The sequence below is a fragment of the Pygoscelis adeliae genome, unplaced genomic scaffold, assembly GCF_000699105.1.
Source record: "Pygoscelis adeliae isolate BGI_AS28 unplaced genomic scaffold, ASM69910v1 Scaffold24, whole genome shotgun sequence".
Lineage (NCBI taxonomy): Eukaryota > Metazoa > Chordata > Aves > Sphenisciformes > Spheniscidae > Pygoscelis > Pygoscelis adeliae.
The window spans coordinates 4,827,663-4,840,626 of record NW_008824806.1 but is presented as its reverse complement, the minus strand read 5'-3'; the positions used below and the strand labels follow the sequence as shown (position 1 = coordinate 4,840,626).

General features: G+C 34.6%; 1 protein-coding gene across 1 annotated transcript in view; it reads right to left on the bottom strand.

The window, feature by feature from the left end:
• Window positions 1-12,728, bottom strand: part of TAPT1 (transmembrane anterior posterior transformation 1) — a 46,448-nt gene extending 33,720 nt beyond the window's left edge. The window contains exons 1-3 of the mRNA XM_009324087.1: window positions 12,614-12,728; window positions 8,208-8,326; window positions 3,346-3,369 (exon numbers count right to left, since the gene is read on the bottom strand). Coding sequence (XP_009322362.1) covers window positions 3,346-3,369; window positions 8,208-8,326; window positions 12,614-12,640 — 170 coding nt within the window. The 5' untranslated portion in view covers window positions 12,641-12,728. The remainder of the gene's footprint in view (window positions 1-3,345; window positions 3,370-8,207; window positions 8,327-12,613) is intronic.
• Window positions 12,729-12,964: the final 236 nt, after the last annotated feature.

Here is a 12,964-nt window from a genome sequence, read left to right as displayed (position 1 = left end):
ATTTCATTATGCTAAGCCTCAAGTTCTCACGTTTAGCTGTACAGACTAGACTACCAAGGAATCAAATTTTTAAATTAAACTTCTTCAAACATCAAAGTACCTTAATAGTAAAGAGTAAGGCTTATCCATTCTTTCTATTATCCGCTACAGAAAATCTTGCATTGCTTTACTATTACTACCGCTGAATACACCGAGTTGTTTAAACATAGGATGATCCTTCAATCTGCATGAATTCAGAGTGAAAATCCAAGCATTCCTCTACAGATAAACTCTCTCACACTGTAACACTAACTAGCAAATTAAGACAACACAGAAAAAACACATGCAGGGACTTAAATATTCTACAGTACGTACTTAACATGATGTTCAAACTCCTCAGTCTTTGGGTACATTTACCGTTACATCTACTAATTGACAGAAAATCTCCACTGAAACAAACCCTTATATCTCCAAATAATATAATTATACAAATGCATGCTTAAGGGGATATACAAGCTTATTATTCATTTTAATATAAGAAAGTGATGCGCAAGTCTTACTACTATACCTCCCTATTCCACCACAGCATGCTTCTGTTTCAGCCCAATTAATTAACAAAAGGAGAAGCATGCCAAGCTCAATGCTTATCACAGTGTTTGAGGCAGCTGAAAGTGAAACTACAGCAAAATTTATACAGTACACTGACTGACATCAACCAAGAACTAGGAATTCAGAAAACCGTTCTGTTAAAGAAAAAGATACTTTTTTCAACACAATTCACAAGCTCAAGGTTTAATACTCATTCTTCAAACTTTCCAGTTTATGGTTTGTCCACCTTGAGACACATTTAGAAAGTGTGAATCCAAGTCCTTCCTCTGGTTAGAAAACCACTGGATCTGTGTATGTCCTCCCCCTTTAGAAAGCTAGCAACAAACAACTTCCTTACAAGCAGTTAGGAATATTTACTTTGCTATTCTATAAAATTAAAATACTATAAAATTAGAATACTACCAAATATTCTGGCTACCCACAAATTTGTTCTATACATTTTAGGAACAACACCACCTAAATTTTTTTCATGATTACTTGTGACATTTGTAAGAAAATCCACTCTTAAGTGTTACAAAATTAAGATTCAAACTTATTTCAAGATATACACAAAACAGCTACCCAGTGAAGAAAAATTTGGTGTGAAAAACAGTGTTTGTTATAAGCAATCTCTTTAGACAAGTGGAAGTTCAAGGAACAGTTACCTAACTGTCATTTTCAAGGTATGTCTACTTGATACCATACTCAAAAGGCCATGATCCACATTTCATATAGTAATAAGAGTTCTGTATCCATCTACTGGTTGAAAAACATTAGGTTCAATCATTCTTAAGGGCTATGAGCATACAAATGGTCATACTACTGATATATAATGTTTGTGACTGTTTCAACTGAACAGCACGTTGGATTTCACAGTATTTTTCCTTTAAGTTATTAAAGAAGCAAAACAGCTTAAGGCTTTCAGTGTATTGGCATCTATCCCACCAATCCCTTTTTTGTTCCAACAGCTGTACAATTAAAGTTACTTAGCATTAAGTAGAGCATTATTAGAAATAAATCAGTTTACTAATATTTGACTTTAATATGTTACAAATCACAAGTAGCTAATGCACGAGTTTGCTTAAGTGACTGACTTCCAAAAAAAACAAGATCAGGTGTTAAGTGTTTTCATAAGCCTTTCTCATTGAATTTAAAGTGGTTAAACCATTTGGAACATAAAATGCACCATGACAAACAAGAATTTGTTCTTACTGTATAAAAAACTCAAAATCTCACCACAGTTGTCTATGGTATGCTTTTCAGCAACTGTCATTGCAAAATGAACAATGTTTTCATTATATTGTATACAAAGTAATCTGTAGACAAGTATACTTGTCTGAGTACTTAATTACTTTAGCATCTGATGCATAAGCACTCTGCATACATTATTTTAAACTTAAGTCCACACAGTCTGCCATATGCTATCATATGACTTCTTTACTTTTGTCTTTCAGGCTTTCTGGTGTTCAAATCTTCACTAGTCTGATTAGATACGGTTTTCCAGTCACCTTGTAGAGTTGTTTGGGTTTTGGTTGTTGGTTTTGTGGGGTTTTTTTTTGTTTGTTTGTTTTTTAACCAACAGGAATTAAATACATTTTTCTTGTTTAATTTTACAGTTTAAAGATGTCGAACAGGATGACTGCATTTTTAGTTGGTTCTTTTAGTATAGTCTCATCCAAATAATTCGGATTACTCTAAACAATTACTTCTTCATAGTTAAGACAGACAAAATTTCCAATACTGATGTCACAGATATAGTAATTTAAAGATATGAATACACTATCATTACAATAATGCCTTAGACAGATATTTTAACCTTAATAAAATAATGAACTTAACCATCTGCATACATATACATTTATAAACTCTTCAAATAACAGTATTATTTCTATAAGTGTTATTGTACTTTACACTATCAAAAAAACCCTTTTCATTTATACAGGTTTACTGTTTGGCTAATAACGCACTGAAGAAGTGTTTTAGCACTGAAGTTACAAGTTTGAGCAAGTATTTTACAGCAAACCTTTTCTAACTGTACTAGTTATTCAATATTAACACTTTGAAACAGTTAGACAACCACTGAGGTTTATATTAATTCATAATATATTTCAGTTATTGAAATGGTGGTCTAGTTAAAGTTTTGTTTAGGTCTATTTTCTTTCTCCATTACTTGTATGAAAACTGAACTGTTGGATTTTGTTTTTCATGTAGATATTTTGTCTTGATCAAAGTCTTAATCTTTCAATATATCCCTCATTAATGAACTGTAGTATTGTAAATTCGTAATCTTATATGAAGCATTAACAAGAATGATCAAATTCACACATAAGGGAATATTCTCCTGTTAGCATACTAAGCCAAGATGTTAAGGAAAACAAAACCCAAGCAAGTTTGTCTGAAGGGCATACTTGCCCATATAGCTACGTGTTAAGAATTTTCAAAATATGCAAAGTGATCTATTGGAAGTATTTTCATACAAATATCCTCAAGTTTGGAATTAAGTTTGGCTTCAGGAAGAAAAGCTATTTTGATCAAATCTAATATTCAGTTTGAGACTTTAAAAAGAGATACAGCTTACAGTATGCAGGACTTAACTGTTGTAAAATTGTGAGATATACAGACTAAGTGCTGATAAAAATACGACCCAAATGAAGAATTCTAAGATACGGAGAGCTGAGTTTGCCAAGATTAGATGGCATTTCATTTCTCAAACAATAAAAAGCCTCTACATGCACACAACACAGCACGAGACCATGCTAAGAATGAAACGAAACCAACCTTGCTGTTAGGCCCCGATGAGAGCTGTCTCAAAATAAATAAAAAAAAAAAAATGAGGTTTCAAGTGACAACTAGAATTACCTTTCATTAAGCTTTTACTTTTTTAATAACAGAATCAACTATAACTGAAGTCAGTAAATGAACATATGCTGAAGTGCTGTATTTTATTATGCAGAGAATCAACTTCAAGTCTAATACTAAGACACCTGGCAATGAACTTTCAGAACTCCAAAATTTATGTTAAACATTACAAAAAGCTGCTTTAAGTACACACAAAAATATAGCTATGAACCTGACTGAAGCGTTACTTAGAATAAACGCAAAAAAGCTTAAGGCACTATAAACTAAGTACAGCAGGGGCTATAGTTTTTCCAAGATACCCTATTTTAAATTGGGCCGAAATGGTCCACAGGCACTCTATATAAAAAAATGTTTTAAATCTATTAAGATCACAACCTCTTTCCACAATGATGCCAAGTTACATATGAAAATATACCTACCATAAACAGCACTGAATCAATTTCATGTGTTGGTGATCAAAACTAAGTGTTGTTCTCTCCTCTGAACTATGTTGGTTAATTTAGCTATGCTATTAATTTGTAATCAGTCTTTTTACTGATTACATGTAGATGTGTGAATTTGGCTGACAGCATAGAAGGAAAAAGAAAAACCAGGATTTACTCACCAAGGAGGAATCCCTGTGACACCACATTCCATCCTATAAAGGAAGTGAAAGTGCTCTTCCCTTCGGTCTGATTTACAAGAAAGAAAGAAAGAGAAGGTTGTAATGTTGCTACACTATGCACTGTTATGGAAAGGAGAAAGGAGTACTTGATCTGAGAGTTTACTACCAAAAATACTGAATGTACCTCCTTTTTGGTTGGTAGAAAGCCACACATTTGGTGGACAGGTGCACTACTTTCTCAGTGAACTTAACCAGACAATAGGAAGTTTATGTATTTAACAGCTATAGCCCTTAGGAAACAAAAATTAGGCTTCGGAATAAGTGTGCAACAGAGGTTCAAATTTATTCAATAACCTGATAATATGAACAATGAAATAATGTCGATAACAAGAATGCCAGTATATTGGTTTGGTTTTGTGTTTTTTTTTTTTTTCCTGAGATGCTTTCTTTCTACAGTGTCTTTTGTGAAGTAATGCTATTCTATTTATTTCCTACTGAGAAGTGTAGATATATGATTTCATAGGAGGGCAATGGGAATTTGAAGAGGTTCATATAATATAACTGAAGTTAATGATATTATTGCTGACAGGACCTAAATTCACTTATTTCACTTACTTGAGGGAGAAGACAGCAGAGTAAGAGTAAAACACAGAACACGTTTATAATCTGTATCTGTTTCCACATGGAAGAAACATAAAGATCTTGTCAATCAATCTTCACATAGAGAATTCATAATCTACTTCTGTATTTTCCTGAGAAAGCTAGAATTTGGAGGGGGGGGGGAAAGTCTCACTTTCCATAGTAAGTCCTTACTTGCTTTGTGGACAAGATGTAAAATGCCTTTAAGCATAATTAAATTGGGAGTCCCATCAGAGTTTCACTAACATACAATTTTAGCTTTCATATCATGGTGTTTTTCAAATAACACAGAAGAGCTTTTCCACATTCCCACAAGAGCTTTTATTGGTGTGCAACATATTTTCAAGAAAAACAAAAAGTTAGTTCTATAAGAGTGTTTCAAAACAAGCAGAGATATTAATCTGCCCAGAATCTCTGGTCTGAGGCATTATTAAAAAAAGTGTCTGAATTGTAAAAGAAAACCGTACCTTTCAACCACAGGTAGTTACTTTTAGGAACCTATCATCAAGGACTGTAATTCTGAAGAGAACTCCATCAGGTACACTTCTCTCTCTACCTTAGATTTGTTGTTCCAGCAAAGGATGTGTTTTTATGTTGTCAAAGAATATTATAATAAAATGAGAGTAGTTTAAAAGATGCGAAGAGAATAATTTAGGAAACTTTCTTCCATGACTTGGAAGAAAATAGAACAGAGGTGATTTTTTTTTTGGTAATTTCAGAAGATGTAATTAAATTTTGTGAAGTGTTCGTTAAAAAAAAAAAATTAAGAGCACTGTACTATTTACAGGACATAGCAGTAATTAAGTTGCACCTGCCAAAACCACCACAATCTGATGATTCAGCCTCTGCCAATTTGACCACAGCAATTTAACCAGCAGTTTAGTTTACTTAATGACAGAATCTTGAATTCTTCTGACTGAAGTTTTCAAAGTTTTAAAGTCTCTCTAAAATAGCTATGTTAACACCAATATAGCTCTGACAAATACACAGAACTAAATTTACTCAAAAGGAAAGATCAAGTGATGAGGAATGATGACGTAGCAGTCAAACTGAAGCACTTACACTGTCTAGGCAGAAAAAGGAAACAAATTTCTTTACGATACGTTACTCTTTGTCCCCTTTCAGAGCTCTGTAAAACAGAATATTAAAATCTGTGGAAGAGGCTATAAAGCGCTCCCCCTACATTTTAAGAGCTGCACACAATACCATAGACAGGAATTACCCCATCTTACATAGGATGTGGTTCTATTGTTTTAAAGAAATAATGAGTAATAGAATCTTTTTCTACACTGAAAAGAGCAGAAAGAGTTATGAGGAAATAAATAACTAAAGAGTAAACTGGGAGGGAGACAGAACACTCACTGCTCAATCACTTCACTGAGATGTTGAGAAAAAAGTCAAGATGAAGGGAGGAGCACTTTTATTTACTACACAGAATGGAATATGATGTGGCAGGTTCAAATAACAACTAGTCATGTCTCTCAACACTTACTTGACATTTGTGAGGAAGAGCAAGCTAAAAGATAAACAGCCACCTGCTTTGTAAGTACCTTTTGTAATGACAGACATGTTTTACCTATTGAACTCTATTTTGTTACAAACACATAAAAATGTATTTCCTGAGCCAGAAGAAAATCCCAAATCTTTTTTGCCATAACAAATCAAATCAGCATAACTAGCAAAACGACAAGAAATCCCCAGAAGCAAAATGCAGGCTCTGAATATTTGGAAATAAGAATCATTACATCTGAAAAAGTTCCATTACATACTATAAACATGAATTGCAAACCGTTCAATAAAAAGCCACCAACTTCAAAACATTAATAAATTAGGCAAAGCCTCAAGTACCAAACAAGTAAAGAGATTTGAGGGAAATGAATTCCATATACATTTGAGGAAACTGTGACAAAAGAAATTGCTTCAGGAGTTGTTACAAAAAGAAAGCCTTCTTCACTCAAGATGATCTCAGTCTCACTCCATCTCACCTGATAACACTTTAAAGTTAACAGTCAAGTTGAATAGATTAAACTGGATTCTATCCTGCCTTGCACACTAAAAGTACTGTCAAGCAAGCAGACTAAGTTTTAACATTGTATGTGTGTGTACATATATACACACACACGTGTGCGTATATATTGTATTTTCAATGTTGCTTTCTTCAGTATATTGAACAAGACCCAAAATCAGCAACTGGTCTTTCAAATTTTTAATCATAATTTCAGAAGAGCAGAAAACTTGTTTGTCAAAAGCAAAGCTGAGTTTATAAACAAGGAAGAAAACTTTTTAAACAGAAAAAAGTAGTAAGATCCAAATGATACGTTAAAATCTATTACATTTACCTGAATTTTAATATTTTAGCAATAGCATCCATACAGATATTTACAAATTTTGACTTGTCATCAGGTTAAAACTAAATGTCATTTTTTTACACAGATAGAAAAACTCTTTTAATATAATGAAAGTCTGAGATTCAGCTCAAAATTAACAGCACAATAAAATATTAGGGACTGCCACCTAGTGCCTATGTTAAGCATCACCCAAGTACAAACGTTTCAGCTTAAGACTATACTCTAAAATATTATTTCTTATGCAACTAGACTAGCATTTGCTCTAATCAGAACATACACTCTAAACTATGTATCTAAAAGCACTTCACATATAAAAGACTATTAATAATGCAAATGCAAGCAACTCATTTAAAAAAAAAAATCAGCTACCATAAATTAACTTAAAGTTTGGGGAAACCCAGAATGAAAACACTGAGGTCCTTATTTATTAAAGGAAAAATTACAACATCAATACAAATACTCCTTTTCTTTTAGACTACACTTAAGGCTTACATAATCACCTTTACCATGAAGTAGCAACTTTTATCAAGGAAATTAATTCTATCCAATTTTTGATGCCTACACCAGAAAGACAACCAAAAATCCTATGTATTAGCAACTTCTTCTTAGTATTGATCTGAACAAAAAAGCAAGGGGTTAAGATCTAAAATTTCTTAATATTATTCTGATTAGTTAGTCTCATCCAATTACTCTCTTAAGATTCTTTGAAGGAAAGAAAATAACACATTTTATACAGGGATCCTTTGGGCAAAGTTTACCGTGGAAATAAGGAAAACTTTCGTTGTAAAAAAAAAAAAAATCAAAATCAAAAAGTCTGTCAAAAGACATGAGCCAAGTCATTAACTCAAGTCTAAGAAATCTTAAAACACTGTTCAAACAGATGTTAGTTAAAAGAACAAAACTACAGGGTAAGGTTACTTCTCTGTCCTTTACTAACCTGAATATGCCTAAGTGGTGCTGTTATCAAACTGTCGTGTCTGAATGAAACAATGACAACAGTTAGTGACTGGTGGCAAAGCTTAAAGGTCCCACACACACCTTTGCTTTGCCTAGTTTAGACCAAAACTTCTATTTTACCGTGGAAGAAGTCATTAGTACATCAAACGGCACTGAAAGGCCATGAAAATTAAGCACACACATAAATAAACATTATTTAAGGGTATCAACACCTTTCTCTGGAATCAACTTACCGTAAGCCATAGCAAGGCAAAGTGATGAACCGGAACATTGCCAGAAAAACTCTCAAAGGAAGCAGGGTGAATACATACAGAAAAGCATCCAGGCACAAAAAGATTCCAAAAAACATCAACTAAATTAAAAAAAATAAAACAGAAGTATGTTAGTAGTTTGTGAAGAATTATTTTATGAAAAATACATTTACATAAGACTAATTAGCCAAATAATCACAATACTTTCACTTGTTCAATCAGCTGAACAGTAAGAAAAGCAACATTATGCACTTGGAAGACTATTCAGCAAAAATTGTGCACCACAAGGTCCAAGCAGCAAGGCTTTTGCAGACTTCCATGGCTCACTGAACTCAGTCTTTATTGAGCAGATGAATTGCACTTGTATATAACTGTAGCTCATTTTCCAATAGTGATTTTCCTCTAAGGTTACAAAAGTTAGTGTTTTTAACCTTAGGGAAAAAAAAATTAGAACTCTGTGTACATGTGCACAGCCATTTTCTGCCTACATTCTTTTTAATATGCTTTTTTTTTTCCCCCAAACATTTTTTTTTACCTTGTTAGTTTTCTATTGCACAGCTAATTACAGCTTTGGTAGTTCTCCTTCAGAGAATATCCACCTTTTTCATACAAAGAAGAATATAAAATACGAAGAGGTGAACTTCCAGTTGCCCTCAGTTTAAACGCTTTATCGTTAATTTACAGAAACAGTTAAAGCCATTTCGTTATAGCCACAAGCCAAGTTATTGGCTGATAATAAAACCAGACCTAAACTCTGCAATTCGAAAGCTCTTATATACCAGATTCTCCCCACATGGCATTCCTTCTTTATCTGCTCTTTGATCTACCTGAATGGGACTCTAGGAATATGCTTTTATGCCTCTGTCAGACCAGAAGCTAGTGTTTTTTCCTGCAAGGAAAATCATGTAAAAAGGCAAGCTTAACTGGCTACACAATTAAAACTAGCAACATGTAAGCAGGCCTAGATATCCATGACAGATATGCATTTACATGTGAAAGTTGTATGTATTGCTGATGGGAAAGGAAGAGACTAACTTGGGGGGGGGGGGGGAAGGGGAGTAAACTGAAGCACAAGTAAACTGCTTTTATGTCCCACAATCTCTTTGCCTTTCAAAACACCTTCTTTGTCAGCTTGCACAACAGCCAGTTCAATGTCCAATGAGCTAATGTCATTGATGCGTACCTTACTCCTCACGCACCCTTGTAACTTTGAAAGCAATCCTAGAGAGTACACTCGAGTACATCTATCTGCAAGCCACGTAAGATGACTGACTCAGGCATAAGAGCACTGCTGTCATCTCTGAGCTGTTGCTTTCCCTTATAACACTATTTCTATCAATTCTGCAGTCTTTACCTCAATACCATCACGACATCAAGGTCTCCTCCCTGATAGTCACTCATTCACCTCTAGTACCATTTTCTAAAATTTCAGCAGAGAGTTATCATTCAAAATTATCAGGAACAGTGGTTACAAATAAGGGACAAATTTATGCATTGCATTTTAATATGCCATCAAGTTACCTATTTCTTTGCTAACTTTTAAACCAGGTGCTGAATAACCAAGCACTGAGGATGACTGGAGCTGAACGTGCACCTTTTTTTCTTTAACTCCTTAACCCAAGCAAAATAGAAAGATAGCCTGTCATTTTGCCCCTGTATTCTTTGAGAGCATCTTTATATAATCTAGAAAACAATTCTGCATTTTCTTTTTGATTCAGACAGACTTTTTCCCTGCCTGAGTGTAATCACGGTTTTCCCCATTCTATAAGCTCACATTAATATTTGCAATTATTGTTTAATGTCCTCATTTTCCTAATTTTTTACAACATTGCACTTGCACACTTACATGCACCTGTTGAAATATAATCAGCACTAAACCTTCCACTCACTTCTGTAAAGCTTATTTTTGCTGCTACATTCCAGATACCGAGGAACTAACAGAAAAGCCTTCAAAGCTTTTCCATCGTAACCATATTTTAGCAAGAGCACAAAGTTTAATTTTGAGATCAACTGACAAGTGTTCTGTTAAGATGGCAGGAATAGAGACCACCTTTTCATTTAGTATAAATAATCTATTACAATGATGAGCTTCCACTGAAACGGCACAAAAAGCTCGAGTGGAAGTAGCGTTTATATTGCAAGTTACCTAGCTTCTCTAAATAGGAGTATTCAGAACAACAGCAAAAAAAAAATACTACCCTTTTAACATGACACCCCACTCTAAAATTACGTACATGTAGTAAGTGCACATTAAAGAATATCTCCTGAGATTAGGCTTTGATAAATTTATTCCAGTTTATTCTCACTCAACCCAATTATGATTTTCATTCGTAGTCTGTAACTATACCATTAAGTAGTAAACAATACAAGCTGTTAAGAAAATTCTTCTCTTCCTTTCCTAGTGTCTCACATGCTTTATTTCAATTAAGCAGACTTTTGAATCACACAGTCAAGTGATTCCTGCAATAGGTGATGATCTGTACACTATGTAGTTTGCTTTCTAGGTGCTCATCATCATACCTGTTCAATTTTTTCAATGAGTATGATTCAATTTGATATAGCTACTAGATATACTAACCTGGACTAAGCCCATGCAAAGAAGTAACAAATTTATTTCATAATCTCTCTGTAAAAAGATAACTATCACTTTTTAAATTTATCTGCTTATTACTCAGTTTCATATTCTTTCATATTCAAAGTACAGACTGAAGTTTATTTACCATGCAAAACCCATCAATTTCACCACTTACAGCATCAACCTTATTTTATAAAAGACTGTTGGCCTTCACTTGTTTTTATATACTGAAAGTTTTATCGGGAATCTATGGTGATGATCCTTCAGAATAATTTCTGTGGCTTGGAGACGGCACATAATAGTCTACATAATTACAATGGAGATGATGTAGAACTCTGTATTATTCAACTGAAACTCTACCATAACTGGAATATTCTAATGTAAACTGGAGTGGGTAAACAGTGAGGATGTGAAGATACCATCCCTGGAGATGTTCAAAGCCTAACTGGATCTGGTCCTGAGCAACCTGTTGTAGGTGACGCAGCTTTAAGCAAGGGCTTGGCCTACATCATCTCCAGAGGTCCATCCCAATCTCATCCATTCTGCGATTTTCTGCAGTAACTGACTGGGAATTTAGTTTCGTAAAACCAGGTCTCATCATAGTCCAAGGATGAATTTAATGATACTAAAGGGGGAACCTGAGTGCTGCTGACAAAGGGTATCCTACTCCCTCCCTCCTCCACTGCTCTTTCATCTTTCTACCTCTACTCCAAGCTATACAGCTCCCCTTCCGCCCTTGTGTAGGCTCTGGATTCTCAAGAATATTGGCTGAGCAATTCAGCTTACTATCCTAGCAAAGAACAAACAGAACAAGAAAAGTGAAGCATTCACTGCTGAATTATGAGCTGATTTAACTCTGAGAACAGTCCAACAAACACCACAGCTCACGCAAACCAGGCAGCATGCACAAGGCAGGAGACTGAAGTGGGAGGAACAGTGAAACAAGACTCTTCCTTCACCATAAGTCAGAGCTAAATTGATTTAGCCCTTCCATGTAACTTCATCCCTAGAGGTTTTGAGAATTTTAGCAATACTACCTTTAATGTTATCATTACACTGCAGCCTAGCCAAACCTTATTACCAATGTTGCCTTACCCCTCATCCTTGAGCATATTCCTCCTGCCTCCCAAATCTGACACCCTCTCCTACACGGTTTTGAAATGGTTAAGCAAGAATAAAACTCTCTTCTACATTACAACACTGGAATTGGCTCACTGCAGGGCCAGAATTATATCTAAGCTGACATAAAGGAGGTGGCTTTTTTGGAATGGCCACAGCACTGGGATAGAGATAGATAGAAGATGTGGTAAACAGTTGCAAGAAGCAAAATAGAAGGCTATGAAAATTAAGTCAAAAACCTTAAGACAGAAACTCATCCATCACCATATTTTTAAAGGACTGAAATCTTCCCACCCTCGAAACATTTTAGACTGTAAAGATCTTTAAAACATTTTTTTTTAAATGTAAAATTACATTTTGCAGTAAAAAGTTTTCTTTTGCTTCACTATTCCTTTAAGGATCAGTACATCTTTATATTTGAATTAATTTGTCATCATCTGGACCTGAAAGTTAGTCATGTCTGTCTCTGCTAATAACATCAACAAGTGGCCATGAGCTGCCAGCAGGAACAAGCAAACATAGGCAAAAAACCCTGAAACATAACTGTTTAAGTTACTGATAGTGAAAGTTAATAATTATGAATGTTTAAACCTTTTTTAGTAGCAAAAGTGTTTGAAAAATAAATATTTCTTTAAATAATTTAATGCAACAGATTTCATCTCTAAATTAAAACAAATCTTAAAGAATACTTCACCTTTTCCAGTTCTTTTGGTATCCGCATGCATGTGTATACTCTCTCTCTCCGCTCTGTGTATTTTGCTTCATTGTGTTCAAGGAAGTAACCTCTTGTTAGCTCAGCACTGATGAATCTCAGCAATGAAAGATCTACATTCAGGAACACACATAAGCAGAAGACACTTCAGGCGTGACCTCGAAAGAGTGAGAAGACTGCTATGCTTTTGTTACTTGCTACATGCTTCATTTACATCACATCTAACCCAGAAGGTTTCTGCTGATAGTAACCAGAATGTCAAATAACTTGGTATGGAAGGAGCTACATGAGAAGCAAGTCCTATGCTCTCCCATTCCCCCGTTGCCTCCCAAC